The 21,294-nt window shown below is 48.7% G+C and overlaps 1 protein-coding gene across 1 annotated transcript in view; it reads right to left on the bottom strand.

The window, feature by feature from the left end:
• The window catches only part of LOC135385188 (uncharacterized), a 45,329-nt gene extending 32,714 nt beyond the window's left edge, over positions 1-12,615 (bottom strand). The window contains exons 1-3 of the mRNA XM_064614384.1: positions 12,529-12,615; positions 10,050-10,135; positions 4,878-4,910 (exon numbers count right to left, since the gene is read on the bottom strand). Coding sequence (XP_064470454.1) covers positions 4,878-4,910; positions 10,050-10,113 — 97 coding nt within the window. The 5' untranslated portion in view covers positions 10,114-10,135; positions 12,529-12,615. The remainder of the gene's footprint in view (positions 1-4,877; positions 4,911-10,049; positions 10,136-12,528) is intronic.
• Positions 12,616-21,294: the final 8,679 nt, after the last annotated feature.

A 21,294-nucleotide genomic window follows, 5' to 3' on the forward strand; every position in this document is an offset into this window, starting at 1 on the left:
AGATAAATGCGCGCGCAAAGAAAGGAGAGCGAAACCGAAACTGACAAGCCACCCGTCACCGCTAGGAACGCGCGCGCAGCGGGAGGAGCGGAGAGGCGAAACCGAAAGCACCCGCGGGCGGGCGGCGCAGAGGGCGCTAGGAGCGCGCACGTGCGTGGCTGCCGCGTCGCGTCGCCCCAGTCAGTTTCTGGCTGGCTGTCGCGAAGAGCAGACGTGTGCTCGGTTGCTCCGCAGTCCCCGCGCCCGCTCAGTTTCTGCCTGGCTGATGAGCAGTCGCCGTGGGGGAAAAGGTGAGTGATTTGCCACGTTGTTTTACCGCGCTCCTTTTCTCGCACGTTTACCATGCCCCCGTGTTTAGCTGTGACCAACGAGTGATTTGCCGATGTTTGACTGCGCTCATGTTAAGACTTGCTCGCATGTTTAGACTTGTTCAGCAGTGACCAAGCCTTTTCTCCTTGTTGACACACGTTTAGCGATTCCCGCCTTGTGTTAGGTGTATAGTGTTGAGGCGCTGTGGTTAGGCCTAACCGATCGCTTCCCCTAAGCCTTTTCCCCGATGTGTACTGTTTTCTCCGTGCTGTTTAGCAGTAGCGGTTAGACCTTTTCTCTTGCATGCCTGGACTTGTTCAGCAGTGTTGGCATTTTTACCTGCCGCTAGTATCTTGTTGTTCTCTGTCTTTCTTTCATAGAGCTATGATGGTGGCGCCATCTGGTGTGATGCCTTGCAACTAAGTGGCCACCTGTCGTCGATCTCTGCAACTACCCGCCGCCGACAACTACCAACATGGCGGGCGCTGGTCACTCGGGTCTTCCGGAGCGGTTCCTTCGCAACGGCAACGTTGATTTTCAAATAAATTGTTTCTCTCCACTTTATTTCTATCTGTTTTTTTTCTTTTTTATGACTACGACTATCCGGAAACGCACAGGGTGGTCGGGACACGAGTTAGACGCTCCCAATTAGTGAAATGACTCCCTGGAAGGTGCTGTTTAATGTGGGGGGTCCCAATTAGCTCTAATTGCTAATTAAACGTATCCAGAAGCCTTGTAGCCGTGGTCATTCATTACTACTCTTGTCACGTTCACACAGCAATCCGTGAATTCTGCGGACGCCGCGAAGGTGCCGAAAGCCGCATCGCGAGAGTAGTGATTGCTTCTACTTTCGACGGGAGTGCCGGGAAAGACGCGAGTCTGGACCAATGAGCGCGCTCCGCGAGGGAGAATGCTGGGACGGGAGAACAGCGGCGTGGACAACGAACATGGCGGATGCGTAACCTGGTCTACGAAATTCTAATCAAGGCTCTAAGGTAGCGCTAAATGTTGTACGACAGCAAACGCAAAAGGAGCGGAAACGTAGACATGAAGACCGCATCATAGCAGCTGCTGAAAGAAGCCGAGGAAGTAAGTGTTTCGACTGTGTTGATGCATGTGTAGATGCACGTCGTCTGCTGCTGGAAGTGGGCATCGCTTTACAGGTTTATTTGTTTATTTATTATGAATACCTGCAGCGCCCGTAGGCATTTGCGTAGGCAGGTTGCTGTATAAAACGCAATAAATACGTATTTGGCAATTGTTATTTTGATTTATCACAACATTATACGTATTACACGTGTGGAGCTTGAGTACAGTTCGAAGAATGAAACGGATCAGTTTTTGTAGCGGAGTACGCTAGTGCCAGCCGTGCCGGCATTCACGGCGCTCGGAGCACGGTGTGAATGAGGGGATCGCGAATGCCGTAAAAGCTGCGAATGAGATTCTCGCGTTCGCGGCTTTCGATGATGTAGTCTGAACGTAGCATTAAGCTGATCTGGCGCGTTCCTCGACTGAACTGGTCTATGGTACAACCCTTCGTAATCTCTCCGGTTTCTTTACCACGTCCTCAGCTCTACCTGACGACCCCACCACCTTCATTGCCCCGCCGTCCATAAACACTTTCCTCTCAGCGCTTCAAGGCGACCTGTGCCAAAGCCTCCTCCTCCTAATACGTTCCCACAGACCTTCAGTCCTCGTCGCACGTCATTCTTACAACGGACCGGGTTCGCAGCACCCTCGAACCGCCTTATTCCGGGCCTTACAAAGTCCTCAAACGGAATGAGAAAACATCTCATGGACATCCACGGTGCTCCGAGTCTGTTGCCATATGTCGACTGAAGTTGGCTTTCTCTGATAACTCTTCCCACGTTTACTACCTCAGCGAACAGGTCATCGTGCCTCAGTGTGTCTGCTTTCCGCCCCGCGAAACTGTTACGTGGTCAGCCACCCTTACTCAGTCGCTTCCACCTAACGTCTCTTCTACCTCAATCCCTCCGGGCTTCTCGGGGGGGGGGTAATGTAGCGCCCCTAGGCAGGACGACGATAACGTGTTTAGAGGGCGTGCTTTTTATGACGCTGCTCGGGCGCGCGTATTAAAACGTTAAGTTGATTCTTGGTTCTACGCGCCTACGGTTTCTTTCTTCTCAGGCCCACACATGTACACGAGGACCATGGTGCAGCTACAAAAGAAAAAAGAAAAATGGCAGTGTGCGGGAAGTATTATTGTCGATAACTACATGAACATCTCGTGTGCGATTCAAGGGGGAAATCAGAAAAAAAAAAGAATGCTATGAATTCGGGTTATGCACAAATTTGCAGCTAATGATGTTATCAAAATATTTTTGTCGTGCCACGCAACACCTTGTGAACGCAAAGTTGTGACACTTTCATATCGTATGTTGCGGGCCTCCAGTAAGATCTTACGCGTGTTTCTAACATGTCCCTGTGTGTGTGTGTACGTTGATTTTCAGGTACTGGCAATAAATACCACCTAATTTGCCGCGTGTTTGCATTCATCTGTATCTGGAAAGTGAAAAACCACCTGCGTGTATACGAACACCTATACGCTACGAGAATTTGCCTCTGCGCAGGGGGAGAGGGCAAAGTTTGGAGAAACCACGTGACCAAGTGTCTGTCCAATCACAAGGTAGCAATAAGGAACATTCGTAGGTTGTCATATATATGTTACAGGCAATACAACAAATCAGGCATTACGTTAAATGACTACCTACCATGCCAATGATGAGGACGGTGTCCAGAAGAAGAACAGTCTCTGTTCGAAATATCGGCGGCTTCTGTCCTGAGGCAACCCCCTTCCTACACAATCCTAAGCATTTTAAGAAATGCCGGTTTCGCTCACGCACTTAGCAATATGCTCAAAAAAGCCAGGAATTTTGTTAAATGCCTAGAGAAGCGGTCCAGGCATTTCGTTAGATGACTGTTCACGCCGTGCATTTTGCAAAATTTCGAAATGTGTCAGTCATTTTGCCGAAGAAGGTATACCTGAAGGCTTTAAATGACCGCTGTTTTCCTGAGATCACATAAGATAACTTTTTTTTTCTAAATTCCGAGCCGCAAGTTGAGTTCTTCGTTTTACCTAGGCAAACCGATTTGTGGAGGCAAAGTAAGCTGCCACGGCTGCAATAACCTAACCTAATATATCACTAAACTAAGCTGAGACATCATAAACTAGGTTAGTTTAGTATTAGGCTAGGCTAGTGCGGCTGTGGAAGCTTGCCTTGCCCCCAACGTCATTATCAAGACGGATTTCGGGAGGCGAGACAAGCTGCCACGGCTGCAATAAGCTACCTTAACCTATCAATAAACCAACCTAAGACATTATAAACTTGGTTAGTTTAGTGATAAGTTAGGTTAGTTTTTTGCGGCTGTGGCAGCTTGCCTCGCCTCCCCAAATGGGTTTCGATGTTGAGGTGAAATCTAGTTGCGGACCGGTGACGCTTACCAAAACAATGACAAAGCAGCAATGGATCGGTGGCCATCCCCTACTGTAATTGTGTTTCCGTATCTCGTTCTTATACTGGCGAGTAAAAGTACGACGACGTTAAGATTACCTTGAGTTCGAGGGAAGATACAGGACGTGAAGAATGCACGACAGACTGAGTCTCTCGTGAGTCTGTCGTGTGTTCTCGTCCCGTATTTTCTCTCAAACTCAGGGAAATATTAAGGTCGTAAAGCCAACACGGGGTGATGACGAGACGGGCAATTCTCCGACAGCTGTGACGAAGTAGTGTTTTTGTCACGTGATTCAAATACATGCACATCGTCATTTTTGTATACGTTCGCTCTCACACTTTATCATAGCCGTCGCCTTGTGTTTCGTTGTCTTTCTTTTTTCCTTTTGCGCACATCACTCGTTGGAAAGCAAGCCTATATAATGCGTTCCTTTGCATTCTTTCCCTTGTCCGTAACACTGCGGAAGCATTTTGCAAAGTGTCCAACGCGAACGTGCATTTCACGAAATGCTTGGGCCGCTTCTCTAGGCCTTTAACAAAATGCCTGAACCGAAACGGGCATTTCATGGAATACCTGGAATCGTTCAGTCATTTAATCAAGTGCCCGGTTTTGCGTTCTGCCTGTAATATATGTAGACCTCCACATGATCCACAGAAGAAACCACGCATGCCTCCTAACCTTGAGCTATTTGGTGGTACTTCCTTATTTGGGGGGGAGAGGCACCAATGAGGTCATCAAATGGACAATAAGGGAGAATAGGAAACGAGGGAGTTGAGCAAACACCTCATGGCTCATGGTTCATTACTGAACAACGGGCACAATCGTACGGCCACGTGTTAAGTGCCACTGCGTGGAAGCGCGTAGTTCTGACATCATTTATGTTTTGCGTCTGAATCTTTGAAAGAGGTTTGTTTAGAAGACGAAATCGCTGTAATACTTTTTTCTCTTTTTTACCGGAGTGGCACTTTAAGTGGCATTTATGCTTGCTTTCGACACAAGACGAACAGTCCACGAAACATTCCCTCGTATGTGAGAGGGTATACTTTTCTTGATCGAGACGTTTCACAACCAAACAGAAGTTGGCTTTTTCTCACCTTCAGATTTCTCCGATTCATTGGTTGTCCACGCTGAAACGAATTTTATCATTAGGCATCAGTTGCAATGCAAAATTGTGCGATCACTGTGTAGTTTGTGTCCACAAAAAAAAGAAAAAAAGAAAAGGGAGACAGTCTGTTCCGTCGTGCCTCCGCGGCTTAGCGATATCACTGTTAGACAAAGCTTTGATTTGGCTGGTACATGTCACTTACAACAGTGAATCAAATTTGTGTGAATTACTTCCGCATTTGGTTCACGGTGAACCCTGAACAAGCGCGAAAATTCGACTCTCTTACTACTTGCCGCCCATAGACCGTTCTTCATCAGTTTTCCCGTATTTTTGTCTTGTGCAGCTTATGTTGTTTTACTTGTTTCGTCACTGTATTTTCATTGTACGTTCCCTGTGCTTGCTGGTATTGATGCCCCTGTGGCGCAGGAAAGGACTGACAACCGTACCATCATCCGATGGCAGTAGTGCTGCTACAGGCCTCCCCCCTAGACCCTGGTGGTAACCAGGGGAGAATGCCAGGAAACATTGCGCCGAGGGACAGAGCGTCGGCGTTGAGGGCCTGCACAGTGGGAGGGAAGGTCGGGGAGATGCACAGGGGCGACGAGTGTCTTAAGATGAGCAGGCTTGACTCTGTCGAGGGAGATGGTTTCGCGGCGGCCATTAAGTTGGACTGTTACGGTCTTGTCGCTGCGGGCCAGTATCTTGTAAGGGCCAGCATATGCAGGGGTCAAGGGTGGCTTGGCATGATCCACCCGGACGAAGGCGTGAGAGGCATTGGCCAAATCCGGGTGCACGAAAATCTTCCTATGGGAAGGCTGACGAGGTAGGGCGGGTTTGACGGCCTGGAAATGCTGCCGGAGTCGCGTTGCGAAGTCGTCACCGGTGAGGGGAGGCTTTGGGCTGGGATCGAGGAAGTCACCAGGCAAGCGCAAAGGGGAGCCGAAGACTAACTCCGCCGAGCTACACTTGAGATCCTGCTTTAGCGAAGAGCGTAGGCCGAGAAGCACCCATGGCAAATGGTCAACCCAGTTAGTGGGCTCGGGCTGGGAACAGAGGGCTGCCTTTAGCTGGCGGTGCAGCCGCTCCACCATCCCATTTACCGCGGGGTGGTAGGCCGTCGTCATCATATGCTTGGCTCCGATAGCTTTCAGAAGAGACATGAAGGAGCGGGATGTGAACTGGCGTCCCCTGTCGGTGGTCACAATGTCAGGGCACCCGAAACGGGCGACCCAACCGAGTAGAAACGCGCGGCCGACCGTATCCGCCGTCGCGTCTGGGATGGGTACAGCCTCTGCCCAGCGCGTAAAGCGGTCCACGCAGGTGAAGAGATACCGGCAGCCGAGTGAAGAGGGAAGTGGGCCAACCAGGTCCAAATGAACGTGGCAGAACCGGCCTTCGGGCGTGGGGAACGCTTTGAGTGGCGTACGGATGTGGCGTTCAACTTTGGTCCGCTGGCAAGCAAGACAGGAGCGGGTCCAGCTTCGGATGTCCTTGTTGATATTTGGCCAGACGTATCGGGTTGCAACGGCCTTCTGTGTAGCGCGCACGCCGGTGTGGGCGAGGCTGAAGATTCGGCGGCGTAGCGGCTCGGGTACGAAGGGGCGAGGATGCGCAGTGGACACGTCGCAGAAAAGAGGGTCGACGCAACCAGGGAGGTGCATCTTTTGAAGGAGGAGGGAGGATTCGCCAGCGAGGTAATCCTTGATTTCAGCGTCATTAGCCTGGGCGTTGAGGAGATGACTGACGCTCACCGGGGATGGCAAGTAGGGAACGGCATTGATGCGTGAAAGAGCGTCAGCTGCCGAGTTGTCAACGCCGGGGATATGGCGAACGTCGGTGCAAAACTCGGAGATAAAAGCAAGCTGACGGTAGCCGGAGTGGTTGCCAGAGAATGCATATGACAACGGCTTGTGGTCGGTCAGAATGTGGAAGTGACGCCCTTCCAGGTGATAGCGGAAGTGTCGCACGGCCGCGTATACAGCGAGAAGCTCACGCCCAAACGTGCTGTAGTGGGTCTCGGCGGGCTTGAGGCGGCGGGAGAAAAAACCAAGCGGCTGCCACATGCCATCAACGAACTGCTGTAGAACGGCGCCAGCAGCCGTGATAGAGGCATCAGTCATGAGGCGGGTTGGTGCAGAAGGAATTGGATGGACGAGCAGTGTTGCATTGGCAAGGGCGATTTTCGCTTCGACAAATGAGGCCTCGACTTCCGGCGTCCAGGACAACTGGGAGGTCGCCGACTTGGGCGCCCGGAGGAGGTCCATGAGCGGTTGGACAATGCGTGCGCAGCCGGCGATGAACCTCCGATGAAAATTCAGCAGGCCAAGGAACTGTCGCAGCTGCCGTACCGATTGCGGACGGGGAAATTCACGAATGGCCTCCACCTTGGTTTCGAGAGGACGAACGCCGTGCTGATCGATATGGTGTCCCAGAAACTTCGCTTCGCTCTGCCCGAAACTGCACTTCTTAACGTTAATGACAAGGCCGTGGGCTTGGAGACGTGCGAATACCTGCCGGAGATGCACAATATGCTCCTCCTGCGAGGCGCTTGCAATGAGGAGGTCGTCACTATAGGCGTAGACGAAAGGCAAGCCTCGCAGGACGTTGTTGATGAAGCGTTGGAAGCTCTGTGCAGCATTACATAACCCGAAAGGCATCTTGACAAATTCAGAGTCCAAAGGGTGTTATGACGGCCGTCTTAGGTATGTCAGGGGGGGGGGCACCGGAATCTGGTGATAGGCTTTCACCAAGTCCAGGGTCGTGAAGACGGTGCAGCCCGCAAAACTGGCAATAAAATCGTGAATGTGAGGTAGAGGGTATCTGTCTGGAATAGTCCTGGCGTTGAGAGCCCTATAATCGCCGCATGGCCTCCAAACGCCTGGGTCCTTCTTTGGCACCATATGTAGCGGGGATGCCCAGCTGCTGGAGGATTGCCGGATGATACCTAAGTCCAGCATGTGGTCAAACTCGCGTTTGGCGATAGCCAGGCGGTCACCGTGGAGGCGGCGGAAGCGGGAGGAGATTGGAGGGCCGGTGGTAGTAATATGATGGGTCACGTCGTGCTTGACCAGTGCCTTCAAGTTGCAGGGCTTGGTGATATCCGGAAACTCGTCCAAGAGCGCGTCATAGAAGCTGCGCCCAGGAAGCTGGACGCAGCGTGCGGGTACCAGTTGGGACTTCCGGAGAAGACAGGCCCTTCACTTCAAGCGTTGTGGTGTTGTCAAGGAGGCGTCTTGGCGGATGTTAACGGATAGGCTGAAGGCAGCCAAGAAATCGGCGCCTAGAATAGGCTGCGAGACGTCCGCAAGAGCGAAGACCCACCGAAATGTCCTCCTCAGGCCAAGGTCCAACGTCAAAGAGCGTAGGCCGTACGTTTTGATTGCGGTACCGTTGGCAGCTTGAAGGTTAAAGCCGCTGGGTGAGCGGCGACGATCTGCGGCAGACGCTGGGAGCACGCTTATCTCAGCGCCAGTATCAACCAGAAGGCGGTATCCAGCAACGTGGTCACATACGACGAAAAGGCGGCTGGGGGTTGGGCCGGGATCGCTTGCCACCGTCAGTGATCGGCCCGCGAGTTTCCCTGCCAGGCGCAGGGCGAAATGCAGCGCTGGGCTCGATGTCGGAAGCGGTGGTGGTACCAACAAAGGGTGGCACGGGAACGAGTATCGTCTGACGGCGGAGGCGGAGGGGTGGGCGATTGACGACGGGCCGGTGGAGGTCGAGAAGTGGAGCGGCGATGACGTCTTGAGCGACTTGCAGAGAGTGAGTGGAACGCGTCCGTTAGCTCTTGAAGCTTCTCTTCTATGCGGTCTAAGCGTGAAGGCTGAGCGGGTGTTGCCGCTGACACCACCGGCGGATGCTCAGGCACAGAATAGTCTGCGATCCGATCTGCCAAAGCAGCAAGCTTGTCAAGGCCGAGGTCTTCGGATCCTGCCAGAACCATGCGCATTGCCTAGGGCAAACGCTGAAGAAATAATTCCCGCAAGAGCGGCTGCTGGCTCTGACTGGTGGAATCTCCGAGCAGCTGCTTCATTCGGTGCAGCAGCTGTGATGGCTTACGGTCACCAAGGTCTTCTTCAGAAAGTAGCTGCTGAAACCGGGCACGTTCGGAAACTTCCAGGCGATCCAAAATGGCGCTCTTAAGAACGTCGTAGGCCTCAGTAAGCGAGACTGTGGCGAGGACATCATCCAGCTCGGCCGCAATTTCCGGAGGAAGGCCTGCAAGGACGTGGAAGTACTTCGACTGTTGGCTCTGTATGTGCCGAAGCGCAAATTGTGCCTCCACTTGCCGGAACCACGACCGAGGGTTCTGTCGCCAAAAAGAGGGAAGTCGCAGCTGTGGCGGGGCGGCGGCCGAAATGGCCGGGCCCGCTGTCGAAGTTGCGGTGTCCCAGTAGCGGGGACAGTTTGCGGCGGGAGAGGTTCCATCAAACCAGACGAAGGTTTGCGTATGTCCAGGTTCGGGTCACCAAACGCGGCGCAGGAAGGGACTGACAACCGTACCCGGTGACTGGCGGAGAACAACTGGTTTTAATCGCGCTCTGCGCGCTCACGTTCAAACTGAGCTACCATCATCCGATGGCACTAGTGCTGCTACACCCCCAACGGACGTCTATTCTTCACCCACCGACTCATATCCACAGCGCTTTGTACATCGGCTCAATTTGGCAGCTAACCGACGATCCCAAGTTTTGCATGCAGAATCGCTCATTTAACGACACTACGCTAATGTCTGGCAAAGTCGTATCTAAGAGGATAATTCCCGCGCTTTCACGAGTTAGGATAGACTACCACGCACTCAGGCCCCAAAGCTGGGTTCGCTTCCGCTGTTCACCTCCCGACTTGCCAATCACCAGACGCGAACATATTTACAACATGACGAAGAGAACACACAGATGAGAACTGATGTAAGCATACCGTGATGGATGCGTGTATCGCTACGACGTCACGAAGTTTCGGTAGGTCGGAAGCATTCTACGAAAACGATGCAACAAATGAAGCTGTCAAATCAAATACCTGCAGCATGATATCATCCACTTAAAATTAATAAGGTGACTTGTTGATTCCTTTTTCGGCACAGCTATATATGGTGAACACCCTCCGATCTACTGAACGTCCTTATGTGCTCAAGCCACGTTCATAATCACCGTTAGATAATCACCGTTAGTCGAATCGAAGAAGGCATCCCTTCCAGACATGTCATAGAAGGGATCGTGGGACGGCATTTCTCCTGGCTTGAAACAAGTTCTGGAAAAGTTCGCACAACATTTTCAGGGGACGGTTCAAGGATGTAACATCTCAGAAATGTCTTGCTCATATGGACCTAACCAGAAGCTACACTATATGAATCCCAAATTGGATAAATTGTGCAGCTATGTTTTCCCTATTTGCCAGCTCAACCAGCCTTCACAAAAGACGCGATTTCGCGAAGGCCAAAAGCTCCTTGCCTAGCCTGCACACCACAAACAGAACTCTGCTGCATAACGCACGCAATGCCAACCGACATTGAAGAGTGATGTTGCTTTCTCCCAATTCATTGAATATGATGGGCACACGTCATTTTCTTTCGTCACTTCGCGTACATGTGAAGTGTTACACATGTGGCGTATATCTGTAATTTGTAGGAATCGGAAAACAGAATGAGAACGCTCTGAACGCCGGTGTGCCTTCAGCGTATTATACGGTGAAGTTTGGGACCCAGAGTGTCACTCCGAGCAAACCGTCCGGTGACCGTTGTTTTGTCGTGCAAGCGCTCCCAGGAAGAATTCATCTTTTCGTTGAATGTGGAAATGTGGAAGATTTGAAAGATACTCTGGGGCAGTTGCATTTTCTGTCATTTAATCTGTCTGACACCTCTCCTGTGCTGTACATATCTTGAGCCAGTGCTCCCAGATAGCATCATTGCTAGGTTGCCCAATCTTGTGTACTCCTCTACCGTTATCATTGCTATTCCACTTATCAATGACGTCACTCCTCAGCAATCCAATCTTATCTTTGAGGTCACTTCTTTATTGAACTATCTTTGGAACTTATCTACGACGTCATCGCTAGGTGACGAATCTTCTTAGATGCCAGGTTAAAAAATGTAAGGAAGAAAATTAGCCGAAGCTCTTTGGCTGCACGTAGTATATTTGTTTATAAGTGGTCAATGCTCAATAGAAGCCCTCAAAAATGCTCAAGTGCTCCTCAATAAAAGTGATAAAAAATGTCAATGATCAAAGTGATCATTTTGCTGACACATAGCCACCTGGTTTCAGAGCATTCTAAACTGCTTATGTAGAGTGTGAAAATGTGGCTTCGTTTGTTTCGACGCTGTCAGGATTGGCTACTCCAGTACTTATAGTCAGGGGCAATACTAAATGACAACAAATTTCTGACACCACAAAGAAAAACAAGTGAACAGCAATCTTCGCAAAATCCCAGCTGAGGCATGTCTAAGGGACAAGCAAACGAAGACCTCAAAAAATGGAACGAGAAAAACGAATTGAGCATAAATTATGGGTAAAAAAGGTACTAGCTCTATTTTTATTGTGCCTATCAAGGCCTATTTGAACATCTGTGTCTATAAGCCTTTTTTTTTTACCTGTATACGCCTTTTCTGGTGCATAGTTTCAGTATTCTTTGTTTGCTCGTTTTGCTACGGCTGGCAACATTCCTGCTGCCGCTTCCGAACGCGTGTTTAACGAGGGAGCGTTCTTCGTGCTGTGGCAACTTCAGCATGCCCCAAAGAAAAAAACGCTAAAAAGTGTGTTGGCCGAGCAATGGATCTGTGGCTCGTCGTGCTACTCCATTCATGGAGAATCGGTATTTTGTCAACGATGCGGAATGTAGGGCCCCGGTCCTGAACTTTCACGTAACGATCTTATATCGTAATAGTTAACGTTGGCGTGCTCCAAAGCCAATGTAGTAGGCTCGCGCAAGTGCTTGTGGCGAATCACGGGCCGAAGAGGTGCATCTAACGCGCGTTATGGGATAACGACAACTTGTAGATTGGGCTCCAGGTGAGAAAACGCTCTAACAAGCAAACGCTTTGACAAAAGCAGACGATTGCAAAAGAACATAATTTTCCTAGCCCTAATCGCCGCTGCCTAGCGGAACTCAAGCCACGTGCCCGATCGGCTGTGGAACGAGTGCACGTCGCTTTTCGGTTATGTTCGTCCCCCCACCCCTTTAGGTGTCGCACTGTCCCTATTGCATTACCCATGTGACTTATGTTGTGTGCACGTGTGCCAATACTATGGCCCCGGTGACCATTCTTGGGCACCAATTGAACATTTTATTATTATTATTATCATGTTATTACCCTTCGCGCAGCAGGCTCGGACATATAAGTTAATAGGGTGAATAGTACCTATTTGGGTGAATTTCGTCTTCTACTTTTTAGACCAGTGTTCGCTTTCACTTTGCGGTAACTGAGGTGAAAGCGAGTCTGTCTCGGGCGACACGTACAGATAAATGATGGGGTGGTGGGACGCGAAAGGCAGGGTGGTAAGGAACCCCAGAGAGACCGCCGCCTACACCCCCCCCTACCCCCACGTTCTGACGCCGCTGCACGCATGATCAACGTCCACATCGTGGGCACAGATAGGCTCGCCGATGCACAATGTTGCTGTTTACTTTGATACACAGCGAGGACTTACATATTTCCCTGAACAGTCGAAGAACAGAAGCCAACAATGTTCCGAAAGGCACGAAAAGCACGTGTTTGTACTTTCTCGTCTTCGTTCTGCCACCCGTGCGCTCTCCTTTTGCTGTGTCACAACACAGGGTGGTCTTATAACAGACATTCACCACGCTGGTGAATTCCAGTTCCCGTTGTACAGCATTCAGTGTGCATGTTACACTGGTGGCTTCAGTGCAAAGTGCGTCGAGTTCCACTGGTTTTTCCGTTCGCTGTTCGTTCGTTTCTATACATCGTGACCCGTGTTCGAGTCCGAGCGCCTGCTGTGCTGTCTGGGTGTTTTCCCTGACGCTTCGTCAGACGCTTTAAGACATATATCGGCACAGTTCCCTTTGAAGTCGGCCCAGGACGCACGATGCCCCCTGCGGTAGTCGTGACGTTGCCCGCCTGTGCGTGGCCGACTACGGCAAGCAGTTTCATCACCACCCTGTATACGCTCAACCCAAACCGGCGCACTACAGTGCGTTGCACGAAAATGATCAGCGGAATTCGCCGTCAGTTCTAGCCCTGTGTCCTTATGTCCCTAGCGGAAAAGAACTAGTCACAGCACCTTCCTCTGTTTTGGAATGCATACAATAGTATGCAGGCTTTGTAGCCATTCGAGCCAGCTCATGGCTCCCGTGACATAGTGGTTGCGAGAATGGCATTCCACGCCGAGACTGGGAGGTGACCCGGGTTCGAACAAGGGCACCAGTTGTGCTGTCTGGATGTTTCCCTGCGGTTTTCTCAGGCACTTTAAGACACATGTCGGCACAGTTCCCTGTGAAGTCGGCCCATGGCGCACAGTCCCCCACCCCCTGCGAGAGTCGTGACGTCTCCCGCCTAAGCGTGGCGACTACGGCAGGGTTCCCCCACCACCACCACTTTCTACGCACTTGATAAGAAACAGAAAGCACCACGGAGATAACCGATAGAAAAGCATACCATGGTTCACAAACATTTTCACTGTTTGGAAGTTGACTCTGCACAGGTTTATATGCCTGTACTTTATACTCTTCAAACTTCCAACAATGTTTACCTTCCATGCTCATACTCATGCTTCGGCAAAACTTACTCACGCTGACTCATGGTCAGTATGGCGAATGAGCTGACCATGAATGAGCAAACAGAGAGCTGAGGAGGGAGTAAGTGAGCATGAGGAAGTGAAGAGAGAGCTAAGCTGCGAGCGAGTGAGTACGGGTGAGCAAACTTCAGGTGGGTCAAGCTGCCGTAAAATCAGCGTCAAACAGCGGAGGCTGCCATCTTGTGGAATGCAGTTGCAAGGCCCGGAAACCCGAAGTTCGCCAGTTATGGCGGCACAAAACGCCGCTGTTGTCTCTTTGTCATATTTGCTTACAAACAAATTTCTTGAAAAATGATGCAGTAAACAGGTAAAAGTTAGTAATAACTAACCCATGTTGCCTTCGACATTCTTAGCGATTGTTGTAACACTCGTACTGTAACGCATGCAGAAGCTAGAATGATAGTTTCGGTTTCGTGGTTGCGGGTTTTGGCGTGCTACATATCTATCATATGCAGGCACATCTGGAACTACATGTTGAGCCAAGATCTGTCTGAAATGTTTTTGATATATTTGCAAAGGAAGGGGAGGATGGAACGTTCAACACTCCGCATTACAATACTGCTAAGTGTAAAACCTAATTGATAAATGCAGACGTCCAAAGATCACGAAATGTGACCACACCTCGATGGCATAATCCTGATGTGAAGCTTCCATGGACCAGAGGAGAAGGCATAGCAAAAAAAGAAAAACAAGACATCTACCAAAATGTTATATATTAATGACTTGATGCTTCCTCTTTTCCTCTATCGTGATTGCTCAAGCAGCTCAGTTCTAAGGTACAGCAATGACGAACTCTCACTCTCTTCCTGCACCAAAACGAGTAGCCTACACTAAGCGTATATTGGTATGATGGTTGACCAGAGTGGGAACAGCATACTTATGCTTATGGAAAGCAGTCTCAATATAGCTTATCCCTCCTTATTGGAGAAAATCTTCTTCACTGTGAAGAGCATACATACAGGCAAAGCGCATATGTTGCTTTGCAACCACTTGTCATCTTTGCATTTTAGATTTTCGCATAGAGACAACGCTTTGGAAGTACACAAGTGAGATATTTTACTGAAGGCACAGTGCGCGTGACAAGTTTCTCGGAACGACGTGCCATTCAGACACAGGTAACGATCATGGTACATGATAGAGCTCATGCCAGATATGCTGTACACGCCCATACATAAAGAAATTTTACTTCAAAGCAATAAGTAGTTACGTCCAGCACTGTAATGCCACTTTGTGTGCACACATTTTGTGTACGCAACGACGATCTTCCACATTTCACTTCTATCAAGTAGGAAGCGTTTGTGTGGAAAAAGCAACAAGCATATTGGTGGGTGAATATGAATTTTGCAGACGCCCAGACACATAGAAACTCTCCTGCATCGTCTACGCCTGAATGCGCCCTATGGTCGCCAGTTTCTTCATAAAGTGGACAAGGTGGACTCGCCCAACTGTCTACTACTGCGGGACAGTGGAAAACACTAAACATATCATCATGCATTGTCCAAAACATGCTGCACAAAAAGGCATTTTCAGGCAGACCCTTGGCCATCTCGACAGCAGGGACTTCAGCATAGAGAAAGTCTTAGGCGTATGGGACGCTAAGCACAGGGACGCGGCCTTCAATGCTCTTGTCAATTTCATTCTCTCTCTCAATTCACTCTTTCAATTTCATGTGAAATCTGGACTAGAAACCCTATACTAGACGGTGCGTGGACATTACTATGATTCTTGATGTGAACGGCGCGCGCGGTCCTGCGTGGTCGCGGTCGAGACGCTCGCCCCGGTGAACTTTTGCCGTGCGCTCGCTCCTTCTGTGGTGCAATCGTACCGTTCCTTTCTTTTTTGGGGGGTAGCAGAATTCGCTTGCGCGAATTCAACCTCCCCTTGTTATTTTACCAACCACCAATTTTGCAAATATTAGTAACGTGTAATACAAACCATTTACTTATCTTTTACAGCTGCACAGATTTCTTAATTGTATGCATGCCTCAACTCATGTGAAAGCGAAGCAAACAAATTTTGTTAAGAAATCTATAATCAGTCATCTACAACAAAGTAAACTTTATTTGTGTATATGCTTTGTGAACGTAATGACTGTTTCACATCTTACGTTCAATATAGTTAAAAACGATAAAAAACCCCTGTGCAGGAAAAGACGAGAACGGAACACAAAAAAGATGAGGACACCACACTGAACTGCCAACCAAAGAATTTTTATTTTGTGAAACGAAGCCTTAAATACATAAGAGACCTCCTCTCCACCTTTATTCCCTCTCATATTGCACTCTTAAAAATGAACTTCACCGCATAGCACGCTGCTAGCCAACCATCATCTCGAATGATATCGTTATCTGCCCTGATTTGTTGAAAACGGGAGGCGTACGCCTTTTCTGTACCACTTATGCTGTTCATAATTGTCACAAAAAAGGCGTACGCCCCCCGTTTTCAACAAATCAGGGCAGATAACGATATCATTCCAGATGATGGTTGGCTAGGAGCGTGCTATGTGGTGAAGTTCAGTTCTAAGAGTGTGGGCTTCCTGTTTACACCACAAAGATAAATACAGGGGTTACTGACGCAGTTACTACCTGCGTTTTTGATCTCATGCGCCTCTCGAAAGAGAACGTAGAACGTCGAAAGAGAAGGCTACTTTGTTTTTTACAACTGAACAAAATCTTTGTTTTTTGGAATTCTGCCTGACATCCCACACATAATGTACAAACCCCGAGACTACACTCTTAAAAATGAACTTCACCGCATAGCACGCTGCTAGCCAACCATCATCTCGAATGATACCGTTATATGCCCCGATTTGTTGAAAACGGGAGGCGTACGCCTTTTTTGTGACACTTATGCTGTTCATAATTGTCACAAAAAAGACATACGCCTCCCGTTTTCGACAAATCAGAACAGATAACGGTATCATTCGAGATGCTGGTTGGCTAGCAGCGTGCTATGCGGTGAAGTTCGTTTTTAAGAGTGTAGTCTCGGGGTTTGTACATTATGTGTGGGATGTCAGGCAGAATTCCAAAAAACAAAGATTTTGTTCAGTTGTAAAAAACAAAGTAGCCTTCTCTTTCGACGTTCTACGTTCTCTTTCGAGAGGCGCATGAGATCAAAAACGCAGGTAGTAACTGCGTCAGTAACCCCTGTATTTATCTTTGTGGTGTAAACAGGAAGCCCACACTCTTAGAACTGAACTTCACCACATAGCACGCTCCTAGCCAACCATCATCTGGAATGATATCGTTATCTGCCCTGATTTGTTGAAAACGGGGGGCGTACGCCTTTTTTGTGACAATTATGAACAGCATAAGTGGTACAGAAAAGGCGTACGCCTCCCGTTTTCAACAAATCAGGGCAGATAACGATATCATTCGAGATGCTGGTTGGCTAGCAGCGTGCTATGCGGTGAAGTTCATTTTTAAGAGTGTAGGGAACACGAAGGGACAGACACAAACACGATGTCTTTTCACGCAAGTCACACACGTCAAACACCAAGTCAAGTCAAACGTCACAAAGTCAAGTCAAACGAACACAAGTCAAACACGAAGTCACGTTTGTGTCTGTCCCTTCGGGTTCCCTAGCCTCGGGGCTTTTACAGTATGCACCATATTCAACAGCTCGCTTGCTTCCTAGCCATTTTTTCATTGTCACATCCACATGTGAATAAGTGGTCCCCCAATGCACCGTATCTATTAGAGTATTAGTTGAATGTTCTTTTAAACGAGTGTTCATGCACCTTTCCATTAAACACAATTGAAAAAAAAAACAAAAAAAAAACAGCGCTATATCAACCAGCCAAAGCACTCGCTCTCTTTATGTACCTTGATGATTCCCCGATATATACCTTATCACGCTTTCGTAGTATAGAGTAAACTACATGAATATGGCATTCTGCAACTTTCTTCCCGTGATCACCAACCAGGCCAAGTTTTAACCGTTTGTCATGTTATATCTAGTCAATCAGGCTTTCTGTTAATTCATGTGAATCACCAACCAATCCTTTTTAATGTTATGTCAATATGCTTGCATATGTGGAGAACTGAAAGGTATATGCTACGTGTGAATATGAATGTCATCAGACTGGACGGTGGGATAGGTCTTTTACGATACAGCTAAACACACACCGTCCTTAAGCCCCTTTCTTTGAGTGTGGAAGGGGATGACGTGAACGATATGGTTGCAAAAAGAGGTGCATGAAGGTGGTTCCACTTCCAAACCAGACGTTTAAGAGAAAAGTTACATGGTGGTTGAAATTGATTCATGGAGTACTTGCGAGGGATTCGGAGTGGTTATGCAACTTGCCTTATCAAATATAACCGATTACCAAATATATATTTGCGAATAAATCCCGTCTACCATTATCATACACTGTGTGTTATTATTCCACAACCTAGTCGCAAAAATATTTGTAGTTACGAATAGCGTTTGAAACAATTTCCATTGGCAAACCTTCCCAACATAGCTTTCAGGGTCGTTGCAGAAGAAAATTGTTTCACAAAGCACTTGTGACAGAAAACATTATTCACTTGCGAAAGAGAAAACGAAGCTGCCTACTTCAAGTACTGCCGTTCATTGGCAATCACAAAACATAATCTGCGCACTAACGAAGAAGTGTTTCAGCCAACATACGCAGGACGACGGGTATAAATGTACAAATGTAGTCACTTCTTCGCACAATGTCGTCGTAGAGTTACGCTGGGCACCTTCTTCTACATCCAAAGCAGCCCTCAGCTGGCTGGCGAGCATCACAATATTTAACGAACAACACAGTTCACAGACACAACTGCACAGAACGCACATGTCCGCAGTGATTGGAAATACGGTGAACACATTCACACACCCATTGAGGAGCGACGGCAGCCATAACTCACGCTGGATTGGATACGGATTGAAGTGGCTATTTTGAGAAATAGCATGCTCGGTGCACATTGTTTGCAGATAATTTCTACTTCGGTACAAATCTAGGTGGCAGATTTTGCGATGTTGGCAATAACCGTCCCACAAGATGGCGATCCCCGTTGTTTTACGCGGGGAATGGGCCGAAATACATGCCAAGATGGCGACTTTGACCCATCTGGCAAACTTGGAGCTGAGCAAGGAATGACTAACCATAGGTGAGCAAACGGAGAGTTGAGGTGAACGGTAACGGAATGCTGCAGGTTGTTGTGGGCGCCATGCAGGTCAGTCAGACCAGGAACGCTACGTGGGTCCATCTCCCACTATCACCTCAACCATCATAACATCGCAATAAGTCACTCTCTATATCTGAACAGTTACCATGACCTAAGATTATGGGCAGTCTCACAGACAAAGAGCCTACAGCTGGTACACGGAGGAACGTGACATTGTCGACGAATATGTCCAAACTGCTTATTTGACAACATCAATCATGAGCATGCTCATTCGTGCCGAATGAGATGAGCCTGAATGAGCAAGCAGAGGAGGTGAGTGAGCATGAGTGAGTAAACTTAGATGGCGAGTGAGTGAGCGTGAATTAAAAAAACGAGCAGTGGGATCCACAAGGTCGACTTCTGCCCGTAGTTTACTTAGTAGTTTCCTTTCTATTTCGAGTCTTTTTCTCTTTGTTTTTATATCTTACACTTCCCTGCTGCACTGTGATTTTTAGTTTGCTAATACACTGCTCCACAGCAAAGAAATTGTGGGACTGTCAGTAGTCTGGTAATTTCTAACGTTTAATAGCTTCCACTGGCACACACAATATCGAGATAAAATAAAACACAAATGCGGCACTACCACTGCAACAACATCCAAACATGAAAGAAATGTAAATGTCACTGACATCCGTCTAGAGTTCATTGCTATCTTGCAAATGTGTTTCACAGATCGCGCCTTGTGTTTCGCGTGTGATAGCCGCAGCTCTACAGTTATTCATGGCGTAGCATGTACACACCTCGATGAAGACTGCAAAAAATGTGTGCTGGTTGGTTGTTCACCTCGACGACCCAAGTCATGTACAGTTATTTGCGTCTCGATGCAAGCCAACAGCCACTGTGGGCATCTTAGGCGCGTCCAGCATCTCAAAGTATGGCCATTGAATCCTTGGCACGATTCTTGACGGACACGGGATTGGTTTCTCGTCTTTGACTGTGTGGACTGTGAAGTCACCAGTGTTCCAATTATACAAGTGTTTCAACAACAACTACATGAATGACGCTGGGATGAGGTGTTTCACCGCAGCAATTGCGATACCATACCCCAACAAGTGTTTCTCTTCATTGCATGCCATAGCAAATAAATGAAGAGTAGCAGGTCCCCATAACCTGCGAAAACATCTCAGCGTGTTTACCTTTACATATTGCCCCTATGAAGAATGTAGAGGGTTGGGTCAAGGTCCACTTGGAAGAAGTAACAGCAAAAATATATAAAACCCTACTTAGACGCTAAACATTGCAACGAACGTTGCCTCTAAACTGTGGAGGCGTTTCCAATAGGAAGATGAGTCAGGTTGACACATCGGACGTCGACGTTCATGGGGAGATACATGGCGACCCGGATAGGCCGACATGTCGACCTGAACTCCGGGCAAAACAGTAGAAGCAGAGCGCGGAACGTGTCATTGTTCTGGCAGAGCATGACAGCGCCCACGGGGAAACATTTATACAGTCACACTCTGCATAGATACATGCACGAGCGTGGTCTGTATGCGCAGGCGCCAAGCAGATGTGTACCTTTGATCGTGAAATAATAAATGGTGTCGTGACGTTACACGTAACATTTGTCTGCCCAGTGTGCCGACATGTTGCATGTGACGCAGGGTAGCACTACGGATAATTTCGACCACCTGGGGTTCTTTTGACGTGCGCCGCAAATCTCCGGCACACGGTGCTGGAAACAACTATTACCTCCCCCACATTTCTGCCGTCATCATCCGGGATCGAGCCCACGACCTCGAGCTGAGCAAGCCAACACGGTACATACTGAGCTACCGAGGCCGGTGTTTGATCGTGGTCCACCATGCAGAACAAGAGGAGTGGTGCAGAGAGTACACGGCATAGGCAAGAGGTACGGTATATGCCTGTGATGTTCTGAGGTCGGATTCACACACACGATCGTAAGGAACGACAAAATGAGCCTGCCTGCGTCGCGCGTACGATGGCGTCGTGAGCGGTCGTAAGCGAGATTCACAAAGCTATCGTAGTGGAGAGGGTACCCCAATGCCGATGAAGAGAGAGTTGCTCATTTCCTGTCACGTGCAATTCGGAGAGAAACAACCAACAGGTGCGAGACTATGTTTTCGCTATGGCAACGATGACGAAAATTTGCCAGTCGTACCACTAATAGTCGTCCCTTTAGAACAAAAAACAACTTTATTTTGAGAGAAGGAGTGGGGAGGTTCATCGCCACAGGCGATACTCTACCCCATTGCTGGTGGGGATGTGGGGAATAAAATAATGAGCCCCTTCACAATAACGATCGAAGTCCGATGGTGTCCAGAAATGTCAAAAGAGCTTTGAGCGCAGATCGTTGCTGGGCTGAATTGGGCCAGAGACCAAGCAATTTCGATAGGGAGAAGGGGCGAGAGTCCAGCTGACTAAGAGTCGGAGAATGCGGTTCGGGAAGGTTGGTAGTAGGGGCAATGAAGAAGAATATGCTCCAGATCCTCAAGGAGCACCACAGTGACAGCAGGTGGGAGAGTCA

This window comes from Ornithodoros turicata, chromosome 2 (assembly GCF_037126465.1).
Source record: "Ornithodoros turicata isolate Travis chromosome 2, ASM3712646v1, whole genome shotgun sequence".
In the NCBI taxonomy this organism is placed as follows: domain Eukaryota; kingdom Metazoa; phylum Arthropoda; class Arachnida; order Ixodida; family Argasidae; genus Ornithodoros; species Ornithodoros turicata.